The sequence below is a fragment of the Poeciliopsis prolifica genome, unplaced genomic scaffold, assembly GCF_027474105.1.
Source record: "Poeciliopsis prolifica strain line A6 unplaced genomic scaffold, Auburn_PproV2 SCAFFOLD193, whole genome shotgun sequence".
In the NCBI taxonomy this organism is placed as follows: domain Eukaryota; kingdom Metazoa; phylum Chordata; class Actinopteri; order Cyprinodontiformes; family Poeciliidae; genus Poeciliopsis; species Poeciliopsis prolifica.
Window position 1 is genome coordinate 4,634 of NW_026562568.1, and position 25,420 is coordinate 30,053.

Genomic DNA, 25,420 nt, shown 5'->3' on the forward strand with positions numbered 1-25,420 from the left:
AGGCGGAAGTGTCTGCGCGCGCCTCTTCGTGTGGTTTGACCTTTGAGAAGAGTGCAGGGGTGTTGACGCTGGGAGAGGACTCTCACACACATCACACACTCATCATACACTCCCCACGCACACACGCAACACACACTCTGAGGGAAGAGACGCACAAAGCTCCGCTGACATTCTGCGCTCTTTTCTCTCTCTCTGCTGAGGAAAAAAAGTTTTCACGCAGAGAGGAGAGGACACGCAGAAACACGCACAGCCTCTCCTGCTGGTTCCCTGCGTCCTGGAAGTTGAAGGTTCCCCCGTCTGCGCGCTGCTCCTGCTTCATTCTGTGGGATTCCTGGTTTCTTTCTGCTGTGCGCGAAGCGACGGGCTGTTGTTGTGTTTTTGAAAAACTGAAGAGGAGGAAGAAGAGGAACTCAGGAAAGGAAGAGGACCCGGACCAGGGCGCGCCAAACACTCACCAGGTAGGAAGACTTCATCCACCATGGCGCTTCCTCCTCATTCTGCTGCACATGATGATGAATCTGTGATCTAGTTCTGCTGCAAAGATAGAAATGCTCTGGAGAAATGCAGCCACGTGAAGGAACCGCAGTTAAATGTAACCAAGTCTGCAGGAGAACAGAGTAAAGTCCGTTTAAATCAGACATTTGTTAAAGCGCCAACATCAGTCATTCACTTTCTGCATCTTAGCTGTTTTATCTCTATGTAACCGGACTCTAAACGTTACAGTTTATTGACATATTTGATGTTATTTTTAGCTGCTACAGACAAACAAAGTGAGTATTTCAGGATTACATCACACACCCTCATGGAGGAACAAGCTCCAAACATCAGACTCATTTTATTTAGAAAGCACTTTAAAGATTCCCAATAACAAAACTGTACAACTCTGTGCACAAACACAAAGGTTACAAGTTTAATACACTATGCAGAAGTTTAATGCATTAGCTCATTATAAAGAGAAAACATAAACCTGGTAGTCATCTGCATACAAATGAAATGTTTTGTTTCCAGAGAAATGGCAGCAAGTTGCAGCATAAAAAAGAAGGGAATGGAAGATCAGGAAGAGCTGGCAGCCAGTGAATAGAAATTTACTTTGTTAAAAATCAAACTTTAACATCTGGAACCGGTTCCAAGGACTCATTTCCTAAGAACAGAGAAAGAGTCGACTTTATTTCCAACAATCGTCACCGGATTTGACTTTGGCTTTTGGTTTGTTGCTCAAATTCAGGTATGAAAGTTCAACATGATTTCGTCCTTTTGTCATCTACTTTCTCCATTCCTGAGTTAATTTAGTCAAATCCATTTTTTGATGCTGGAGGGCAAACCAGGCTGTCATCTGCATAAAAATAAAAGGAAATTCAATGTTTCTGAAAAAAAGCATCAAGTAGAGAAAAAACAGGGATGAGAATAGAGCCTTGTGGGACACCCCTTGAAAAACTGTTTAAATCCTGCAGCACAAGCAGTGAACATTTATTAGTGTCCACTTTTGAAAAGGTGTTATGAAAGTGTCATGATGAGCTTCCAAGAACGCCTTCTGGTTGAGAAATGTCGGAGTTTATTTCCGGAATCAGAGCAAAGGGAGAGGATTCCTCTCTCCAGTCAGGAGTCCCACCTGAGCGTGTCAGAGCTGCTGTGATTCCAGAGGCTCACCTGCTGCTCACCCACAGGTCAGCGATACGCTTAGCTCCAGAGTTTTAGTCGGAAATGGAAGGAAAACATTCAAAATCAACACAATATGAAACGAACAAATTCTTCCTGAGCCTGGACGTTTCCTCATTGAAACTTCACATATTCAGATGACGTTTCACAGCAGCTCACTGAAAACATTCATGTTAACACAAGAAGCAGAGGAAAGGCAGCATTTTTGGACTAAATTCACCTTTAGTCATTAACAAAACCCAAAACGTGCAAAACAATCGTGATGCGGTTAACATCTGTGAAATAAATCGCCTTAAGAGTCCAGAAAATGTTTATCTGCAGTGAGTGACTCCTAAACCGGCGGAGGAGGACGAGAGCGCCTTAAGAAGCTCCACTAGCCCACGTGTTTTTATCATCAATGCTAATGTTCTTTAAGTGACATTTCACACTCCTTTATTTTCCACCTCTTCTTTATCAAATCTGCTCACGTCCTGCATGTCCTCGTTTTGTTTTCCAGACTCAAAGCTTCGCTCAACGTTTGCTTTAAAACTCAAACCTGCTGTTTTTCACTTCACGGTTCAAAACAAATGTTTTTCAGCTAAACATCACTGATATCCGGCTGAATGAGTAATGCAGCTGTCAGGAAGGAAAAAGCTGAAAATCACTGATTAATTGAAAATCAGGGCTTCTGATTGTAAAAGACGGTTTTGGAAAGTCTGGAAGCTTGAGGTCAGAGGTGAACGTGTCTCTGGTCGGCCTGCAGATCTGATGCTGCTGATGCTGCAAACTGTTTGCAGCATCAGGAGGAGGGAGAATCAGAAAGCAGCTGCTGAAATCTGGAGGTCAACCAGGGGCTGTGCAAAGAGGGGCCCACCGGGGGGCCTTTATTCATAGTATTCATAGTATTTTTAAAAAATGAAATAATATTATTACAAAGGTTTTTGTCGAACCTTTGGCATATTTCATTAGATAAACTTTCATAGTCTGGCCTTTTTTTAAAATTATTCTGATCAAATATTATCAAATTATTCTGATCAAATATAAACTTTTATAGTCTGGCCTTTTTTTTAATTATTCTGATCAAATATTATCCTGTTATTACAAATCTTTCAGTTTTTCATAAACTCTTAAAATTTGGAGTGACTATATATATATTTTAAATTATGGCTCTGGTAAAATAAATATTGATAGAGGAAAATAAACACCATCTATACTAATATTACAAATCTAATTATTTATTTTATCTAAAATTTTTCACAAACTTTGATTATTTGACCTTATCCTATGACTATATAAATATAATAATTTTATCACAAATCTAGGGTTTAAATTTGGTCTCAGCATTTTATTGTTTGCCTTCATCGTATTTTTTGAAATATATGTTAAATAAATAACCCAGTGCTGTATTTATGGGATGAATATGTGTAACATATTTTTGAGGGTAAATTGGAATCTCAGAAGCTGTTGAGGAGCGGCTCGTCTGGCTCTGGTCTTTCTGTCTGATGACAGAATGAGGACAGCGCAGTGAAAGTCCTGATATCCGGCTGAGCCGTTTGGTTCTGGTGTGAAACCAGAACCGTCTGTTCGCCAAATCTGGCCACCAGCTACTCTTGGTTATTTCAGGGTGAGGTTGCGGCGGATCTTCGACTCCGGGAACCTTTTGAGTCCGTTTGAACAAAAGCGACTCAGATCCTCCGTTACATCAGTTTGCACACGTTTGTTTGCTTTAGGTTTTCTAGAAGCTTTTCAGTCCGTGCTGCAGATAAGGAACTCGCTCTGACTTCACGTTTCTTCCTTTGTGTTGCCGGTCGACGTCCATACAGGTCCGAGCTGCAGAGATTTACAGGGAAACACGCTGCTGAGTCACTGCAAACTAATACATGTAGAGATTAGTGTTTACATCTGATGAAACCTGCATGTTGCAATAGGTTTACATGATGTCCAGTGTAAATCAGGCTGATTGGAGGGATTTGTGTACTAAAAACAAGGAAGTTTTTGAGGGAACAATCCTACAGATATTTATTTACGTTTGGTTTTGTGTCAGGCAGCTTCTGTCTGTGTCATTTTGTGAGTCGACGCCTGCCTGGCTCCCCAGGCCTATTCTGGGCGAGGCAGGCCCACCACCTACACATCCTGCAGGGGTGGAGAGAGGCATGTGGTCCTCCCTGCAAGCCGGGCCGGCTGGCTGCCACTCCTCAGTCAGTCCAGCCTCCGCAGGGCCTCACATGCACCCAGGAAGACTCGCAGCCAAGCCTGTACTCCCTGAATCAGCTTAAAGTGGCAGGAGCACGCCGTGACTTCAAGCTTTTTGTGAAAAGTTTAGATTAATGGCGGCATTAACGGAGGATAAATACCAACCTGATGGATGTAGAGACACTTTCAGGGAGGAAAATGGTGGATATTTTGAAATACTTAATCTGTGTTTTCTCAATTCAACTAACAGGCTAGAGCTAAAAAATAACACTATCATAAATGAATGCGAGCTAGTTCTGCCACAATAGCAAATTTGATCAGATTTTTCCTCAACATTTGAGGCTCAACAGGTGCATTCAGTCCTTCCAATCAGCAAAGGACTGCTGGCATCTATCCTTTTGAAATTTCTTCACTTTTTTTAAGAAAAAAGGTGAATATCCTGATCTGTAGCTCCGCCCCCTTCCTCTCCGCTGTGCTGCAGCTCTGCCTCCATGGAAACTGTGCAGGTAGCATCATAAATGAGAAGCTATTAGCTTTAAAAGGGCAACAAAAGAGTTTCGCCTTCAGTTTTCTGAATTGCTTGTTTGCAGAAGCATCCTGTAAATAATGCTTACATGACATCAGGAAAATATATTTTCACACATTTTTTTCACTTTAAAGTCCAAATACAACTGTACTGACTTAAGTGTTTGAGCAGGACTTTGACTTTTATATGTCTGTTGTCATAAAAACAAAAACCAGACAGAAGTAAAGAGGTCAGAGGTTAACAACCAATCCCAACCTCAACGTTCAGTAAGACAAATTAAACTTTTGAAGATTTTCATCTTGTTGAGTCTTTCAAAGTCATGGTTGTTACTTCTCATGTCGTTAACTTGTGCTAAAATGAGTTAGCCAGATGACGAGACGGTAAATGTTTTCAGTTTATCTGAGGTGTTTGCATCGGCTGACTCTGGTTCCTCTGTGTTTCAGGCATGGCGGCGGTGTTGCCGAGGACCCTGGGTGAGCTGCAGCTCTACAGGATCCTGCAGCGCGCTAACCTCCTCTACTACTACGAGGCTTTCATCCAGCAGGGCGGCGACGACGTGCAGCAGCTGTGCGAGGCCGGAGAGGAGGAGTTCCTAGAGATCATGGCTCTGGTAGGGATGGCCAGCAAGCCGCTGCATGTGCGGCGCCTGCAGAAGGCGCTGCGGGACTGGGTCACCAACCCGGCCATCTTCAACCAGCCGCTCACCTCGCTGCCCGTCTGCAGCATCCCCGTCTACAAGCTGCCCGAGGGTTCCCCCACACTGCTCAGCGCCCAGGACCGCTCCAACACCGCCAGCGTGAAGATTCCCAAAGCCATCGCCGCCGCCTGCTCCGACCCGGGGAAGCTGGACGTGGCGAGAGAGAAGGTCTCCACCGGGTCGCCCCTGCAGGGGAGCAGCGAGGCGCGGTTCTGGTCGGGCCACAGCAATGACAGCGAGCACAGCCTGTCTCCGTCGGATCTGGGCTCGCCGTCGTCCCCCAGAGACGCCATGGAGGCCCTGGACGCGGCGGCAGTGCAGTCGGTCCTGGAGTGCGTGGACAGGATGGCGCCTGGACTTCCTAAGACGGACCCGGCGGACGTCAAAGAGCAGCTGAAGAACAACAAGAAGCTGGCCAAGATGATCGGACACATCTTTGAGATGAGCGACGAAGACCCGCGGAGGGAGGAGGAAATCCGGAAGTACAGCGCCATCTACGGGCGCTTTGACTCCAAGCGGAGGGACGGAAAACACCTGACGCTGCACGAGGTGCTTCACCGAACCGGAGAAACTGCGGCCCAGCAGGGGGCGCTTCCTCTGTGTAACCCGACTGGTTTGTTTCCTGTGCAGCTGACGGTGAACGAGGCGGCGGCTCAGCTCTGCATGAGGGACACGGCTCTGCTGACGCGCCGCGACGAGCTGTTCGGACTCGCCAGGCAGATCTCCAGAGAGGTCACCTACAAATACACCTACCGCACCAGCAAGTAAGAGACGAAGAGCAGACACAGATCACTGCTGCAGCAGTGTTAGGACTAGACCACCACCAAAAACTCAAAAATTCAAAATTCATCTCAGAAAATTTCTAGAAAAACTTTTCTCTTCTCCAGAAAATAGCTCTAAAATTTCTAGATTAATCTCAGAAATTTTATAAATCTGAAATGTCTGAGCTCCAGATTTACAAGAAAAACCCTGAAATTATAAATAATTCAAAAAACGTTTAACTTTTCTGACCTTGTAAAGTCGAAATGCCAACTTTTGAAAATGTTCAAAAGTGGAGAATTTTCATGTATTTTAACATCTCATTTGTGAGATATCTGAAGTTTGATAGATTTTCTTTAGGATTCAAATGCAGCACAAACTTGGCTCCAAAGGAAAAATGGGTTAAACAGACTTTCCATCCTTCCTCTAAGACATGAGCAGAACCAGAACCGAAGGTCCAGAACGGTAACTAATGTTTTGTATCTTTCCTGATCTGCAGATCTCGGTGTGGAGACAGAGACGAACCGTCGCCTAAAAGGATCAAAACCGAGGTGAGTTCAGATTACTGTGGATCAGAGACGCCGTCTTCTGACAATCAGGCAAAAATGTACTTTAAGTAAAGTTTTCTACACTCTACTTTTTACTTGAGTCATTTTCTTAGTTGAGTAAAATTTCCAGATTTTCCTGCAGTTTCTGTTACATTTTCATAACTTTTAGAAAGAAACTGATTTGCAAAATGTTTGTTTCCAGTTTTTTTATTTCTATGAATTATTTAAATTTTGCTTCACGAACTACCAAAATTTCCACATAACTTTGTACTTTAGTCCATCTGATGATGTAATTTTTAATATTAAGTGATTATTCAGTGCTTGAGTCGGCCTTTTACCAAATACTTTTTACTTTTAGTTGAGTTAAAATATGTTGAAGTAGTTTTAACCTCCTTCTGGAAACAAAGCGCTGCTGTGTGACGTTTAGGTTCTTCTTCTGCGCTTTCGGGTCGTAAGCCGTTCACACATAAGTCTGATTGCTGTTGCATTTAATCAATAGAATGAACAACAACGTAAAAAAGATTTTAGGTCAACACGATTGAATTTTTCTCACTTTGTGCTGCAAATGTTTGTGTTTGAACCTCTGAATGGTTTGTGTGGAATCATGAAGTGAAACATCAAAGTAACGAAGCTGAAGCTCCACATTAGTGCGGGTTCGGAGGACTCGGGTCTGGCAACTGGAGCTCCTCTGAGAGCGTCGATCTGGAGCCGAGTACAAAGCCGGGTCTGAGCGCTGCTCTCCCGGCGCCGCTCGGCCCGGAGCCGGTTCTGAATGGCTCCTCTCACAGAGCGAGCCGCTGATGGAAAACATGTGGCGGCTCCACAGGGATCCAGAGGCGCAGATGATCCGACACCTGTTCACACAAAACAGGGGATTCCCGTTTAAATCTGCTTAAAGCCTCATTTAAAGAGACAGGCCCTTATTTCTGCAGATAGAGTTCAAATAAAGACAGACTGGAAAAGACTGATTGACTGAAGGGACGTAACTGTGCTGCAGGAGAACTTCTTTGACATCCAGGAGGCACTGCAGGCCATCCACATGAGGCAGGAGATGCTGAGGGAGCAGCTGGCCTGCGCCAAGTCCAAAGGAGAGGAGACGGTCGGACGCAACCTGCAGGTAGGACCAACCTGGACGACGTCCAGGAACCAGACACAACATTTAAGATTTCACTGCTGCAATAGTTCCTTCTGCTTTTACAGCTACAAAACCTTTAGATTATTCACAGTTTTCATTACGTGTTAGATGTAGAAAGAGTCCCGCAGCATGACACTGCCACTACCCTGCAATAAATATGCAACAAAAATGTAATAGTAGTTTTAATGCATTGTTATTTTTGAGACTGATTGTAAAATTTTTCATAAGAAGAAGAGATTTCCTGGCTGTGTTGGATGTGAGACGTCCTGCTGTGATTTAAAGAGACAGTGACAGATTAAGTCTGTATCTATAGATACTTAGGAGCCTCGTTTTGTGCTGATTGGTCAGTTTTAGACCAGAATTAGCTTGAATTAGCATATGAAAGACCATCAGTACGCCGGACTCCCAGCTGATGCCTGGTCTCTGTGCGTCAGATGCAGCTGGAGCGCCTGCTGGCAAGGCAGATGGAGATCCTGCAGGACGCCGCCGTCCAGGAGCGGCTGCAGGCTCTGGACTGGAGGATCCCCCCGCTGCGCTCAAGTACCTCAACGACGCCCAGAACACCAACGGAGCCGCCGGTGCCGCCGACCTCAGCAGGGACAGCCAGGGTAGGTCTTTTCAGCACTTTTCACTCATTTCTGACACTTTTTTCTGGCTCTCTGCTGCCCCCTGTGCCCAGATACGGCGCATTGTTTTCACTCTTTGTTGTTTTTGAGCTGAATTTAAATCTAATTCACGTCGACATGAAGCTTTTGACTGGAAGTAAACGCCTGAAAGGTGCAGATTTTCCACAGTCGGCTGTCAGTCGTTGTTCTGCCTGGAGTTCACAAACAGAGGAGAGGAGGCGCATCATTATTCAGGATCTTTCTTCTCCTCCAGGCCTCGTCTCATTTTCATCCTTTTTCCTCTCTCACCCACTCTCGACAGCTCATTATAACGCTGTTCCCACAAATCCCACAATGCACCTGTAATTATGGCGCCCACGCCTGTTTACCTCTAGCCAGAAGCCTGGAGGGGGGCGTCTCTCTCTCTCTCTCTCTCTGCTCTACTTTTCTTCCTCTTTTTCTTTTTTCTGAACTTTTCGTGACTCCTGTCTTTAGATAGAAACACTGAGTCCGATCTCATTCCTGGTCGTTTTCCTCCAGATGATCGACCAATCAACCTGCGGGTGGTCAGTCAGAGCATGCAGGAAGGAGACCTCCCATTGGGCAAGCAGCTAGCCAATGAGCTGAAGCGCCATCACAACCACAACCACAACAACAACAACAACCACAACAGCAGCAGCACAGATGAGGCTAAAACACCAGCAACAGGTGATTCACTTTGAATCAAACCGGCTTATTTTTGTCTTTAAAAAACGACTGTAAACATGAACCATGTTTGCAAAACTGTCAAACAACTAAACTGTAACAGCATCTTTCACATGATGTAGCTTAATATTCAGAGTTTACCTGAATTACAATTTAAGTTTTAAGATATTTTGAGATTTTGCTAGGGATTACACAGCTTAGCACAATGATGAAACACGCTCTAGATTTTTGAGTTTGAGTCTGAATTTGATGGAAAGGTGTGAATCACCATAGCAGCAAGTGGCGAAGCGTTTGAGTTTTATTTTTTACTGTTAGACGCTAAATTAGTCGTAACATTATGAGCAGTATGTGCAGAAAAAAGTTGATATCTGGTGAATTTTTCAGTAGTAACCAGACTGGAATCTATCGGCTCGTTTTCTGAAAAACCTGTATGCTGATGATGCTGCGTTTTATGTGTCTCCAGAAAACGGGACGTCACAGCGAGCGCCGGCAACGCCGAGAAGAAAATCATCAAATCAGAGCCAGAAGACTCCACATAGTGCCTCCCGCCTCTCCATCATCCCACCCTCTTCATTCTACTCACTTGACAGTATGCAGTTATCACCCATCTATAGATACTAAGCAAGCACAGCCACAGTAGAGCCTTAACAACCAACGTTGCCTCATGAATAGCATTTATTTTAATTTGTCTCTTTGTTTTTAAAAGTATTTGCCAAAGCACCTGAGAGCACATCAGGAAGCCCCTCGGTGCTCTTTGTGTTTCCTTTGGATGTTGATGTGAGTTAAACTTGGTACCTCTGCTTTCTGTGGCAGGGCCTGAATCTTAACTCCACTACTGCTGTGGAGGCTCAAGCATTGGATGGTGTTGATGCAGTTAGAAATTTCTGTTTTTAAACAATCTTGTCGCAAACATGATCTGCTTGCTAAATCCACACTGTTATCGTGCTCGTTCAGGGCAAAGGTCACTGTCAAGTATCAGTCTTGGGAGTGAACGGCGAACATTTCACCAGGCAGTTACGATTTAGTTTCTAGTGCAAATGTCTTAGTGCATGTGAAATAAGACAAACTTAACTTGTTTTAAGTGAATAACTCCTTAATGTTGATTTAAACAAATACTGGATCCACTGGCAAAAATGTTTTGCTTTAAATGATATAATCTGCAACAGGAACTCGTATGTTTTTATTCATATTAAGGAATTATTCATATCAATCAATCTGATTAACTAAATAAAATTGAACTATTTATTTTTTCTGTAACTTTATAGCTGTGAATATTCTTGGTAAACTCACAATAGTCACATAAAGTAGTTATACTTTTACTACTAAACTGCACACAGTAACTATTTATTCATATTTTCAAATGTACTTTTATTTATTGATGCTCTCATTGAATAAAGTGGAGAAAATAATTAACTTGGGAGATTTTAAACCTCATTCATTTGATTTTATTGTGACAAATGATGCCTGGAACTAAGATATTTGCACTGGAAACTAGAACAATAGTAAGTGATATTTATTTTTTGTTTTTGCGGTTTGAATCATGAACACATCTGTAATGGATTTATACCTTTAGTTTCCATCCAGGTGTTTGCTGTAGAGGGTGGCGGGACAGAGGGTGAAGTAAGGAGGCCGAGTTAAGGTGCAGCCCTGCAGCAGGTTGTCATTTTTTAACGTTTCCTTCGAACGAGGCGGGACCGACCGCTGCTGCCTCGTGTGTATTTATGGCAGGTAATTTATGAAGAGGATGTACAGGAGCTGTTGTGGATCAGCAGCAGCAAACGTTTCACGTTGTAATTTAGCAAATTGCTGCTGTCAGAGGAGAAACTTTCAGGAATAAACTCCTGCGTGTTTCTGAGGACACAGGAAAAGAAGCGAAGCTCGCAGGTTTGGGGGGTTTTGTTGCAGCGGCTGCAAGATTTAAAAATGAAAAAAAAAAAAAAAAAAGTTTATTGCTGTTGAAGCAGCAGCTTGTAAATATAACAAATAGCCTAATCTGTCAGCCAGGGTTTTCTGTGTCCAGTGTAACTTTGCTGTAGATTTTTGGTGTCGATACAGTGTTCATGTATGTAGAGCTACAACAGAAAAAAAGAAATCTTAATTGTCACTAAGGAAAAAACGGTGTCTGGTATATAAGAACTGCTTTTAGCCTTAGCTCTAACAGTGTTTTCTGGCCATGTGTGCAGATTTCCGACGTGTTGTTGATGTTTAGACGTAGAAACATGACGGCTCAGTGTTCTCTGTGTAAATACATCTGTTTGACCCCCTGCACATAGTTTAGTCTCGTTCAGAGATCAATGCAATATTTATGTAAGTAATAAGTCTATTTGCATCCTAACGCGTTTTCGTCATGTGCTCAGTAACTGTGTGTCTGTCACCAGGGTGGGACCTTCTGGGAAACGTTTTCGTCTGTCTGATTTTCTGCAGGTTAGCGATGGCAGAACGCTCGCATGTCGTCTCTCTGATCACTGTTTCCTTTAAAGCGATAGATTAGGCTTTCACCCAGTTATGCACCTGTTTTTTAAACACTAATATATTTTATTTGTTATACAGCACATAAACATTAAACTTTATTTTTTGAACTCTGGTTTGGTGTGTTTTCTGGTTCTGATTCTGGTTCCTGTTTTTATATTTTATTTTCTGGCTGTGTGGATGTAAAAGGGATAAATTGATCACATTATGCCTTATTGGGGAAATGTAACTTTATTTTTGTAATGTTTTCCCTTTGCTTTTTCCATCCCATATATTTAGATTTTCTTTGTCTTTTCTTTTTGTTTACTTCTAGTTCAATGGTAACAAACAAATCCATAAATTGCGCATTCAAAAATTCAGAACATAATATTCTGATCATATTTTTAGCCTTACAGCAGCAGGTAGGATGGAATAATTTGTTTACAAAATGTTTACTTTTCCATTTAAATCGACTCAGTTTGTCTGTAGGACCAAAACCCATCTGTCTAATGTAAAAATGAATCAGAATAAATTCCTCCCAGTCTAGAAAAATCCCAAATAATCCCTCATTTATAGGATTATTTGGATTAGAAAAATAAAGAGGGATTTTCTTAAAAGGGTTAAAACCTCATAAAATGCATGATTAACTGATATGTATAACTTACTGAGGACTGAAGTTAATAATGACCATAAAAACCCAACCAATCTGAAGAAGTGATGTGATTTATCCTTCAGGAAGCCGCCATGTTTAGCCCTTTGGTCTCCGCTGCAGGTGAGTCTGCTGGGAGGATGAGCTGCACATGAATCCCTGAGTGGATGATTTGCATCAGCGTCACATCAACACATTGTGAAAGTGGCTCATGACTCACTCTGACGCAGGTCTCCTTCTCTCTCACACACACACACACACACACGCACGCACATAGATACGTAGACAGATTTTCTCTGGAGAGCAGCTCGGCTCATGAACGCCCACGCCGAGCGCCGCTCCTCCTCCTCCTCTTTCCTCCCTCCTCTTCCAACACAAGATGATGATGATGATGATGGGGATGTGTAACCATGGCAACGGCTGGAGGTGGGCGGCGGCTCCACCGGTGGTGGGCGGAAGCCAGCCAGCCAGCCGCTGAGCAGCGTGGGAGGGATGTGCAGCCATCAGCCGGTTTGGAGGGAGCAGGAAGCGGCGGTGGGCGGCTCCGCCTGGGATCCCGCTCCGCTTCCTTTGTTTACTGCCTCAGAAAGGCTACGTTCAAATTTTACATTAAAAAGCACCACCAATGTTCTTGGTCATACTTATACCAAACAAAAAGTGGAGACATGATGCTTTCTACGTCAGCACATTGGGGGACTATAGCTAAAAAAATTTAAAAAGTAGATTTCCACAAAAAAAATATTTTAACCTCAGAAATATTGTAGAAAAACTTTGTGAACTCACAAACTGAAAATTTTGCGAAGAAAAAAAATCTCTAAAAAACGTGAAAATTTCAGAACGTCAAAAGTTTTACATTATTCTTGTTTTTAGAAAAAAAGACATTTTTAAGATCCAAAGACAAAAAAAGAGAAAGAAAGGAACTCAGATTGATTTTTAGATTAATCTCATAAAATGTCATGAAAAACTTAGAAGTTTTCTGAGCTTCCAAGTTCAACATTTGTGAGGAAAGAGGATTACATTTGGAGATCAATTTCATATTTTTTTAGGATAAACGAAATGTTTAAGATTCACTGGTCAAACATTTGCAAGAAAAAAATACTAAATTTCAGATAATTGTTTTCTGAAATGTTCTAGATATTCTGATCTCATAAAGTAGAAAATTTGCCAAGAAAAAACCTGAGAAATTCTCTTGAAAAATCTTCTGGGCCAGATCAAAAATTTGAAAAGAAAATATATCCAATCAGATTTCTAAGGACAATAATAATAATAATAATAATAATAATAATAATAATAATAATAAAATAATAATAATAATATAATAATCATCTTTAATTTTGAGAATAATCTCTGAAATTTTCCAGAAAAACTTTTCTGAGCTCCAAATGCCAAACATTTCTGACAGGCTTGAATACTTTCATGTTGTGGTCGTGATGTGACAAAATGGAAAACCTGAATTGCATTAAAACTTTCACATCAAACAAATGCTGAGCAGTTGAAAGATAAGCAGTTATAGCAGTTATAACAGAAAAAATGTCTGCATGCGCACAAACCGAGGCCACGTCTACGTACGCATCTGCACAAAGAAGGAATTTTTTTTTGACTGCGTGTTGATCAAAAATGCAGATTCCTGTAATTTTTACTGGAAGTCCCCTTTATTTGTCTCTGTTTTCAGGTCAGACTCATGCATGAATATTTGATGCCCAGGTTCAGAGGCGTCAGCTCTGATCGGTTTGTTTTATCCTCCTGGGAGGTCCAGGTGGGTGGAGTTTCTATGTCGACATTTAGATAAAGGCTGATAAGAGCCGAGAGAGAGAGAGAGAGAGCAGAAAGTGGGATCAGCAAATAGTTTCCAATGAGTAATCGCTTTTGTAGGCCATTTGTTTATGGGTGTCAAAAATCACCCACACAGGTTATTGAAGGTCAGAATAAACATTTTAATTCGTTTCAACTGGATTTTATTGCTGAGGAACAGAGCAGATAAATATCAGGTGGTTAATGCTCTGCTCCTTCCAGGAGATGGCGCTAAATTCACTTTAATCCCAGAAAGGGTCACATTATTGAGAAATGAAACAGGATGCAGAATCAAAAACGCCCACACGGTGGCAGAGCAGGATAAGATGACCTCCTTCAGCAATTAGAAAATTAAAGATAAAAGTCTAATTAAGATAATGGAAGTATAAAAACTTGATTTCGCAGCAGTTTTTTTAAAAATGCAATCTTGTTTTGTAGTCTCATGGCTGCTACTATTGTGTTTATTGTTTTAAATGTGAAAAGTAAATCAAATGTAAATTTCTGCTTATCCATTTAAGAGCAAAAAATTGCAGGAAGTAATTTGCTTATTAGAACATCTGGTCATAAAAACATTAATTAACCCGATATAGTTAATTTTTTCATCTTTTGTGTCGTTTTATTTATTGAAATTATTAAGTATGTAAAGATTTATGTAGGTATGTAGACAGGTGTAATAAATATAGTGAACAGATTTATGGACGAAAACATTGGGTCAAAAAGTAGGCGGGACTTTATGGTGATTGAGAGACGTTTTAGCCAATCAGAGGCCACCACGGGACGGAACTGTCCAATGAATCGCCGCCCCGGGAGAAAGGTAGGTTGTGGATATTCAGAGCCGTAGAGTCGCAAGGAGAACCGTTAGGAGGAGGTTTCCGGGAGGAATAACTCACTTTTCCAGGTTTATTTCACCCTTCTGCACCCAATACAATCCGGAAAACCTGTTCGGTTTTTAGGGCGAACATAAAATGTTGCCTTTTCGCTCGACGGCAGCTCTGAAGGAGTTGCTCCAGAGCCAGCTGAAGTGGCCGGTCAGAGCCGCTATGATCGGTCCCCCCGCGGCCGCGGCTGCCCTCAGCTTCGCCTGTCCGCTCAGCGGCTGGAGAGCCCCGCAGCCCGGCAGGAAGGCCGGCTATCGGGGCTTCTGCACCGCGAAGGGCCACAGCGAAGCCACCAGCGACACCTCCGGAGATAAGTGAGTAATCCGGGTTATCGTTTGAACCGCTTAAACCCCGCAGTCAAATTAATTTTTAAATATGATTTAAAGTATCGATAAATGTGACAACATTCTGATCAGGCAAGATAAAAACAGCCTAAAGCGAAAACCAAAATATACAGAGTTGTCCGAAAATGGGAGCATGTGAGGTGCAACGAGCCATGAATCGTGACCAGCAGCTTCTGCATCATCATCATCATGTTCAGCTTCATCCCAGAGGAGATCCGGTTAGACATCAACCTGGGAGCTGCTGGTCAAACGATAACAACACAAACAACCAACTCAATGACTGCTGAAGGTCAGGCATGACTGCGTCCGGGTCCAACCAGCAGCCCTGTTACTTCAGCTGCATCTACTCATTATATCACCGACAAGTTCATTTATGTCAATACTGCAACCACAAACAGACTTATAATTAATCTGGATTCATTACACACTGATTATTATGTTTATTTCAACGTGGTTGAGGCTCCTTTGCCCAGATTGCATATTCCGTATGTGGTTCTGCTCATTTAAAAGCTCTAAATGTTCTGGTAGATCCTGGTCAGACCCAAATGCTTTGATTTCCAAATAAAATGCACCAAGCCGCTGTCTGGTTCTGGTTCTGCTAGAATAGTTGATGTCTCTGATTCAAGACTGACTCTCTTTAGGACTCTTGAATCTCAGCATGTTGTAAATCTCATATCCACACATCCTTAAAAAGTCTTAAAAACATTTATGAACAGTAAAGGCCTTAAATTCATGTTTAGAAAGTGAGTCAGCCTTAAATACTTTAATCACAGGTTTTAAATTTGTTGCATCATGACTTTTTAATCTTGTATATTGTATTAGATTTTCCTTGTGAGACTTTTTGTTAGGCAAAAGTTAGATTACTTTTACTAATTGCTAATACACAATTGCTAATTAGCAATTTTGCATATATTTGTAAGTCTTTAAATTCTTTTAAATATAGACCTATATTGACTTGTATACAAATGTATTTGATAACTCTGCAGCAATAGAGCACAGTTAATATACCAATAGCTTCACAAGCTTGGTCACACATGTAAAAATAATTAAATGTTTTCAGTCAGTGTAATTAGCAATCTGACAATGTAAAATAAATAAAGAAACCGATAAATCAATATAAAAATAAACTGCATCAAACCTTTTGGATGGTTCAGGAAGTGCAGTTAGAAATTCTAGATATATCAATGAAGTTATGCAAATCTGCATTCACCATTAATGCAACATTAGTGGTGCATCTAATCACTTACCTGTGCACTTTTTCCTTCCACACATTTTTCCATCAACATGATTGGATACTGCAGCTTCCCCTGCATGTGTGAAACTTCCAGGCTGCAGATTAGAGATTAACTGTGAGGATGGATGAAGGTCGTTGTCTCTTACAGCGTCAGGCTTTTACTGTACGAAAGGAGTCCAGATGTCTCTTCAAAATGGGAAAGAGAGGTGAACACTATGCTTCCCCCAACAGGCTGATATCTGCAGTGGTAATCTGTGGAAGACGAGCAGCTGGGCGTCCATGTTGTGTTTCTGCTGATGAACGATGTGTTAATGTGTCGCACTAATTCACTCTTTCTCCTCTGCACATCTCTCTCTCCATGTTGGTCTGCTTGCTTTGCATTTGTAAGTATGTTTCTCTTTTATTTTCTCTAAGTTTTGTTCTCCCACTCTGTGGTGCTTCTGTTCAGTAGATAGATGTTCTGCTCCTGAAAGCTGCTTTTACCTTGAAAACAGCTCACCTCCCCCAGTGGCTCCGCTTCAACCCCCTTCCCACTCACCCACTCTGACCTCCAGGCTTCACTAATGAGGTCAGAGGTCAGCCAGCAGGCTGCCAGCATCTCCAGGCTTCCAGTTTCTTCACTTTTTTGAGACTTTTCTTCATTTTGCATCTGAAACAAACAGAAATTGTCCTGTTTGATCAAAAATGAGACAGCTAAACAAATGAATCAGTCAGAGGCCTCTTCAGATTTGTTGTAACACTGACTGCTACATTGATACAGATCTTGATGATAAATAATTTCATAATTATAAAATTCAGCCTTTGTTTACATCTTGATTTATTGCTTCTGGCTTCTTCTGGTGCAGAATTATGAACCATGTGTCACATGAATGATGTAAAAGTCGGGTGAAATGACTGCAGGTGATTGAAAACAGAAATGATTGTTTCACACATGGAAGTGACACACATCAGATTTTATTTGGGGGTGAATAATTCAGAATTCTGTGAAAAAGTGGGATATGGATATTAGGAGATAAATAAAATACTCTATAAAGGAGGTGTCTCAAAATGCCAGGTGGAGGTCAGGGATGAAAACAAATGTAAACAGAAAACCACGACTGATTTTCCTTCCAAACTCTTCCCAGTAGAATGAGTCCTACTGTTTTGTTTTTACCATTAAAAACTGGAAACCTGATGCTGCAGCTGTAGCTCTGCTTCCCCTAACATGCAGGTCAAAGCTCCCATGATGCCTTGCAGGGCACGGTGAGGCCGGACTAAATCCTCTTTGCAATGAATCATAGCAGAGATCTCCTGTCGCCATGGTATGGTTCCTCCCTGGGGGGTCTGGTGTGGGGTGGGAAGACCAGGCAGCAGTTGGAGAAACTGCTGGAAGTTTCTGCTGCTAACATGTAGCTTCTTCCACTGCAGCTGCTTTTCCATTAACTATCAAATTGTGCAATTAGAAACAGCTATTTCACCAAAGCGTTGTATCCATAGCTGCTCCCAAGTAGGGGGCTTATCGCTCCAAAGCCTCAACAAGATGGAGATGTCTTCTGTGATTGGCTGATAGAAGATGAGCGCTAGCGCTGAATTATGAATATTAAGTGTTTACATTCGTATCCGCCATGATTTCTAATGACTTTGCATCAACAAGCTTATTCACATGATTTATTATTTATTGGAAACCCCACCATTGTAAAATCATGTTGTTTTTTTTACATTAGCAGAAAACAGACTGAGATTTGCTGACATTTGTAATGGAAACGCAGCTGGTGAAACCTCTCAGTGTGATGAAGATGCCTCCAGGCCTTCATCGCTGCAGCTTGTTCTGGCTGGTGCTGCAGCACCCAGACACCGGCGGCCCTTGGGGGCCTGGCGATGGCAGCATCATGCCTCCACCCCCCTCATGCTGCTGCATGTTTGTGTTTCTTGCAGGAGAAGGAAGGCGGGCATCCTGCCCAGCCTGGAGGATCTGCTGTTCTACACCATCGCAGAGGGACAGGAGAAGATCCCGGCTCACAAGTTCACCACCGTGAGTCTGGAGAGGACGGAGACGGACACGCCGTCCGCCTCGCTGCTCTGATCGTCCATGTCTCTGCCTGCAGGCTCTAAAATCCACGGGGCTTCGGACCGGAGACCCTCGGCTCAAAGAGTGCATGGAGATGCTGAAGGTCACCTTGAAGACGACCTCAGACGGAGCGCTGGACCGACATCTCTTCAAGAAGTACGCTTTAATTATTTTTCTACTTTATGGCTTAAAAAAAAACAAAAAAAATTCTCCTGTTTTATTTGAATTTAATTTATTTTTATACAAAAAGTTCCTTATTTCTGTTTTAAACAGTTTGCTTCTAGGCTCAATTTTTATTTTACTTTATAAAAATATTTTTTATTCTAATAAAAGCAGTGTTCAGTATTGGTTATTTAAAATTCTTCAAATCAAAAGTATTTTTCTCATAAGTATGCTGTATTTTATTTTGATAAAATAGTGTTTCATTTGTAAAAGCTTTTTAGATTTTTAATAATTTTTAGGAAACACTAAAAGAATATAAATTTTTTATTAAATATAGATATATTTCTATACTTATTTATTTTATTTTTAAATAACTAAAATAAATAAAACTGTATATTTAGTAGGAAATCACATGTGACTGATTTATTTTATTGTTTATTTAATCATTAATTTAATCACTCATCTATTCCAGTCCCGTCTGTTTCTGTTTCTGTTTTTTTTTTGTCTGGGCTCCAGACTCAGTTTCTTCTTTATTTCTCTGCTGCATCGTTTTGCTGCCAGCATAAATTTTTCATCTTTGTCCACCTAAAAATACAAACCGAAGCCCGGAGTCCTGCAGCTGAAAAAGGTCACTGGATCTGCTGAATTATTCAGGACTCCTCTGTTTGCACGCCAGCTGCAGCTTCTGGATGCAGCAAAGTAGAAGAAGAATAAGAAGAGTGATGAGAGGAGAAGCTGGATCTGTGTAAACATTGGGCAGCAGGAGGAGGGCCAGCTGGGAGGCGGCAGCATGGAGAGCGGGACATATGACGACTCAGCAGGGAGCAGACCTGAGAGCCGGCTGCTGGCCGCCATCCATCACTTCCTGCTCTGCGGCTTATTTGTAGAGCTCAGCTTGTCAGAGACTTGGAGCGGAGCACGTGAGCTGCTGGTGTTTGTTTCTGCAGGGATTAGGCAGCACTCTCTCTGCCAGCTGAAGAGAGAGGTGCTGTAATCACCGCATGAGAAGGATCAGCAGGAACGAAGAGGAGTGATAGAAACGTGTCGGTCTGAGCTGCATGGAGCGTCATGTCACCAAACACCTACTCGTAACTTCTCTATTGTTTTACAAGGACCATAAAAACACGGTGGCTTCTGGAAAGAACCTGGTCAAAGTCTGATCATTAATCAATTAATAATTGTCTGAGGGTTTGAACTTCACTGGGGTCAGGGTGAGCTTCATGCTGACAGAACCACCACCCAGAAACATTTTGTTCAGTTTGGAACCTGAACAAACGTCATCATGTTCCAGTTGAATCTGTTTCTAATGATGTTTTTCTGGTATCAGGTGTGTGCAGAGCAACATCGTCCTGCTGACTCAGGCTTTCAGGAAGAAGTTCGTCATCCCAGACTTCCAGTCCTTCTCCACCCACATCAATGACATCTATGACAACGGCAAAAAACTGTCAGGAGGGCAGGTATGCTAACAGGAAGCGCATCATCATGCCTCTGGTGTTTTACAGAAAGCCACTATATTGGTCTCCTGCAGGTGGCGGACTACATTCCCAGCTGGCTCGCTTCAGTCCTGACCTTTGGGGCGTCGCGCTGTGCACCGTCGATGGACAACGGTACCGTTTGGGTTTTTAGTTGTGTGTGTGTGTAACAGGCAGGTGTGTGTGACCTGTTGACACTCAGAAGGCCGTCGTCTTCCCAGGCACACGGTGGGAGACACCAAGGTCCCCTTCTGTCTGCAGTCGTGTGTGAAGCCGCTGAAGTACGCCATCGCCGTCCACGACCACGGCACCGAGTACGTGCACCGCTTCATCGGCAAGGAGCCCAGCGGGCTGAGGTTCAACAAGCTGTTCCTGAACGAGGACGGTGAGGACACACACACACACAGGTCTACTGTTTCATATGTCAGCGTGTGTCTGTTCGCCAACCCAGGAAGCTGGCTCACATACAGAGGATCCATGTCATCACTCTGTTACCACAGAGATGTGATCCAGCAGTAATGAGAAGCCGGGTGAAAACTCAGGAGGTTTCTCTCTGAATCCCGTCTTGTTCTCTGAAGAGTTTGCAGAAAGTTTCCTCCTCTGACCCTGGATTGTATTTTATTAATTAATCCTTGTGACATTTAGCCGTTTCACAAGAGCTCCACTTCTGATTGGACGAACAAAATCAAGCACAACACGACTGGACAAGCAAATTATCATAGGGCTGCACCTGATTGGATGAAATTAACGCCTGTCGTTCATCTTACAGCTCGTTTTTAGTTATTTAGTTTCTCTGATGGATGTACGGAGGCCAGTTGTGTCAGCAGCGTTCTGCTCCCAACGTCTGGTTTTAATAATTAACGTTGCCGATTATTCAGAGATGGTTATAAGTATGAAAGCTAAATGTTGACTAATCCTGTCGCAATTAATCAATTAAATGAGCTAAATAGTAAATAGGTAGAAAACAATAAAGATTAAATTGTTACTTTAGTTATTGCTTCATTGCATTCCCAGTGGATTCCTGCAGCTGCACCAGATGTTGAGTCTGTCAGAAATGTTCAGTTTTCCTCCCTCACCCTGCAGATGTTGACTCCTCGTTAAGCTCGTTAAGCCGCCTCGTTTCCACCTGCAGCACTAAAATGTTGCTAACGCCTCCCTGCAGATAAACCCCACAACCCCATGGTGAACGCCGGCGCCATCGTCTGCACCTCCCTCATCAAGGTAAGCCCCGGCGTTTCTGACCGACCCCTGACTTCCTCTGCAGTCAGACGGAAATGATCCACAGATTATTTTCCAGCCAGATTAAGGTTCTGGAGCATCATGCTAAAAGGGGATTAGCAGAGTCGGAGCTGCTCTGGGTTCTGCTAACCTGAACGCTTCGCTCTCACTCAGGGATTTGCTCTCTGTGCTCGTCTGGAAAACACAAGAGCGCCACCTGTTGATCCTAGTCATATTTAAGTCAGCAGGAGCCCCAGAGAGCCGCTTACAGGAAGTGACTCCTCCACTTCCTGCGTAATTCCTTGGTTCAGAGAACTTCAGGGAGAAAGGCAGCGTCTAAAGCAAACGAGGTGGATTAGGTGCCGATCCCCTGCAGGTCCGTTACCATGGTAACACCTCCGTTTTCTCCTCAGCTGCTCTGACCTCATCACTCACTCCAGTAACTATGGAGACGCCAAGCTGCAGCCAGGCTAACATCGTCACAGTTGAAGTAGACGAGTTTCCCTCTCTAACCTCAACTGATCACACTGAATGACCTCTGACCCCGTAGTGTTTCTAGCTGATGTCTGTTCACGTGCGCCTGCTTCCTGCCGGCTGGTTCTGACCGGGTTCTTTGTGTTTCAGCAAGGAGCCAGCAACGCAGAGAAGTTGACTACGTGAGTCCGAGGGAAACCGTCGCTTCTGTTCATCCCACATTTCACATTTCCTTCCTTCTCACCTGTCCTCCTCCTCTCTGCAGGTGATGAACTTCATGAACAAGCTGGCAGGAAACGAGTACGTTGGCTTCAGCAACGCCACGTGAGTTCCTCAGCAGAACCTTCTGGTCTCAGGTCGGTTCACTGCCGGCGTTAATGAACCCGCCTAGTTCTGTTTGTGACCCAGTTTCCAGTCGGAGCGCGAGTCCGGAGACAGGAACTTTGCCATCGGCTACTACCTGAAAGAGAAGAGAAGGTGAGGATGTCTGGTGTTCAGGAAGTGTTGGAGTTCTGATCGGGTTCTGATCCGGTTGTCCTCCACAGTGTTTCCCTGAAGGAACCGACATGACCGCCATCCTGGACTTCTACTTCCAGGTGAGTCTCTGGTTGTGGTTGGGCTCGGCGGGGAGCCGGAGCCGCTCCCTGACCCGGCTGCTCTCTGCAGCTCTGCTCCATCGAGGTGACCTGCGAGAGCGCCAGCGTCATGGCCGCCACGCTCGCCAACGGCGGCTTCTGTCCAATCACGGGCGAGCGCGTGCTGAGCCCCGAGGCGGTCCGCAACACGCTGAGCCTCATGCACTCCTGCGGCATGTACGACTTCTCCGGCCAGTTCGCCTTCCATGTCAGTACCGATCGCGACGCTTCGGTTGCTTTCCATGAAGACGGGAGCTCACTGTCGTTCTGCTGCAGGTTGGGCTGCCGGCGAAATCTGGCGTCGCCGGCGGGATCCTGCTGGTGGTTCCCAACGTGATGGGCATCATGTGCTGGTCTCCTCCACTGGACAAACTGGGAAACAGCGTGAGAGGGATCCAGTTCTGCACGGTAACTTGGTTCTGTTCGGGTTCTGATAATCCAGTAGACTCAGTTCGTTTGGGGACAAAAACAAAAAATGGAAATTATTGAACTCATTTTATTGCTTTTACATCATTAATCAAAATTTCTCAGGTTTTTGAATTTTCAAACTCTTTGAAAACTCTTTAAGATTTCCTAAGCAGAACTTGTTGGATCCTGAAACCGGGCTCTTTTCTGTCTGCAGGATCTGGTTTCTCTCTGCAACTTTCACAACTACGACAATCTGAGGCACTTCGCCAAGAAGCTGGACCCCCGCAGGGAGGGAGGAGACCAGAGGGTGAGTCAGCTGCTGCTGCTGCTGCTGCTGCAGCTGCAGAAACACTGAATAGCACCAAGTGTTTCAGTCCAGTTTCTAGGACTCTGCAAATAAAACACTGACAAGTATCTTCAGTGAGATATAGGAGCGTATTTTCCTCTGCAGCGCCTGCTGCTGGCAGGCTGCAGACGATGAAGGTTTCCCTCCTCTTCCTCCTCTGCAGGTGAAGTCGGTGATCAACCTGCTGTTCGCCGCCTACACCGGAGACGTGTCGGCCCTGCGCCGTTTCGCTCTGTCCTCCATGGACATGGAGCAGAGGGACTACGACTCCCGGACGGCGCTGCACGTGGCGGCGGCTGAAGGTCAGGCCCAGACAGGAAGTGGAGGCGGCTGCTTCCTGCTGTGTGTGTGTTGTGAAGGCTGAGGTTCTGCTGGTGTGTTCCAGGTCACGCTGAGGTGGTCCGCTTCCTGCTGGAGGCCTGTAAGGTCAACCCGGTCCCCAAGGACAGGTAGGAGCGTCTCCAGGGACACAGAGACACTGAGGACCAGTTCAGACCTGGTCCTCAGTGTCTCCATGTTTATTTCCTGTCTGCTGACATCTGTCCTCCTTTCCTTTGACCTTCCTTCCTTCTCTCTCCATATTTCCTTTTTACTCTCCTTACTTTGGTTTTCTTACTTCCTTCATTTCCTGTCTTTTCTTCCTTCTTCCTTCATTTGTTATTTTTTAGCATCAAACTTTGTCCTCAAAGCGTTCCAGCAGCGTTTTCATGGTGTTGTCGTGTTTTGCGTGCAGGTGGGGCAACACGCCGATGGACGAGGCGGTGCACTTCGGCCATCACGACGTGGTCACCATCCTCAGAGACTACCACCCAGTACAGCCCTCAGGATGCCACCGCCGCCGCCGACTCGCAGAGCGCCGAGAAGAACCTGGACGGCATGCTGTGACTTCCTGGAGGCTCCTTCAGTATAAAAGCTCCTCATCATGTTTATCTGTTCTCCCAGTGAAATAATCGGTTTTTATTCCCTCCTCTGCGTCCAACCATGAATCAAACGCGCCGGTGCTTTTATTCTGGAAACAGGAAGTGGAGTATGCGTTCATGGTGTGACCCTGACATGGTGGTGTGTTTTGTATATAAGTGTAAATATGTTAAACTGTCGCTGTTTTCCTGTAAAACTTTATTTCCTCTCTTATTTCTCTTCCGTTTGAACATATCAGAAGAGACACTGCCAGGCTGAATGGACCGGTTCTGACCGAGCCGCAGTCAGAAGGGATGAATGTTCAGGTGGCAGGAAGTGTTACCACGGTAACAACCTTCACCAGAACCAGTAAGACCTGCTGGGTGAAGTTCTGGTCCAAGATTCGGCTGAATCCTGAATATTCTCCCTGCTGATGGCAAGTTTGAGGTGTGTGTGTGTGTGTGTGTGTGTGTGTGTGTGTGTGTGTGTGTGTGTGTGTGTGTGTGTGTGTGTGTGTGTGTGTGTGTGTGTGTGTGTGTGTGTGTGTGTGTGTGTTCCACTCAGGACGCTGACACGCTTTCCGATGCAGATTGTTTCTGACTCATACTTGAAGAGTCCGGTTCTGTTTTTGTGCTGAAAGTTTGAAACAATCATGTTTTATTTGTTTTTTTCCTCCCAAATCCAAACTTTAAAAAAAAGGAGGATCATTCCAGAAGTCGGGTCAGAACCGGGTGGTAGTGGGGTCAAAGGTCACAAAGGAAGCACAAAGCTGCGGCATGGTCCGAGCTGCAGCTCTTTGGATCATGTGACGTTTTGTTTCTGAATGTAACGTGTTTGTTCTGGTTCTTCTTCTTGTGTATTTATGCCGCTGAGCCACCAGCAGATATTTATCCAAATAAAAACTAAATATATAAAAACAAACTGAATTCCTGTCATTTAATTCCTAATAATTTCATCTAACATTCAGGAATTAAAACAACTGCTTCTAAATTTTTCTGACTTTCCAGACTTTTTATTTTATGTTTTATATTTTCAAACGTTTCTTTTTTATATATACAAATTTTAAATGTCATTAGAGTCGGTTGTGTTTTCACTAAACCTCATTTTATTTTTTCTCTTCTATTTCCAACCAGGTGAGGCTAAATTTGAAAAGTTAAATTTTTGTATTTCATGAATTTGCAGAGAAAAGTTTTTCTTTTCTCCCTTTGCAACAGAAACTGAAACACTGGGAAACATTTTGTGTTTTTACAAAGTTGCAACTGATCATTGGATGGAAAATCAATATTTTCCTTCTGGTTTCAATGATCTTAAAAGTTCCCAACATGTGAGGAGAAATAAAAAAGCCTCCAAGTGAAGAAGTAAAAGTGGAGCTGCAGATGAAGTGAAATTGTTCCAGATCTCCTCCGTTGTTGTTCTGAACATGTTGAGCAGTAAATGTTGGTTCTGCTTTTCCGCCCAGATGCATCAGCTCAGTTTGGACCTTCTGGATCTGAACTTTGAGTTTTTCTCCTGGATCAGAGACGATTCTGAAGCCACGCCTCCAGTCGTCACGGTTGACGCCCCTTTTTCACCAATCCTCCAAAACAGAAGACAAGTTTTAAAAAAAAAGCAATT

General features: G+C 43.5%; 1 protein-coding gene and 1 pseudogene across 1 annotated transcript; both read left to right on the forward strand.

The window, feature by feature from the left end:
• The first annotated feature begins 388 nt into the window (after window positions 1-388).
• On the forward strand, window positions 389-11,382 carry LOC129356786 (NGFI-A-binding protein 1-like). The gene is given in 10 exon segments (XM_055026335.1): window positions 389-458; window positions 4,798-5,600; window positions 5,682-5,815; window positions 6,310-6,361; window positions 7,356-7,475; window positions 7,928-8,018; window positions 8,021-8,101; window positions 8,639-8,806; window positions 9,267-9,284; window positions 9,287-11,382. Coding segments are annotated over 9 exon segments (1,521 nt in total). The 5' UTR covers window positions 389-458; window positions 4,798-4,799; the 3' UTR covers window positions 9,343-11,382.
• A 3,123-nt stretch (window positions 11,383-14,505) lies between these two features.
• LOC129356779 (glutaminase kidney isoform, mitochondrial-like) lies at window positions 14,506-24,727 on the forward strand (annotated as a pseudogene).
• The last annotated feature ends 693 nt before the right edge of the window (window positions 24,728-25,420 follow it).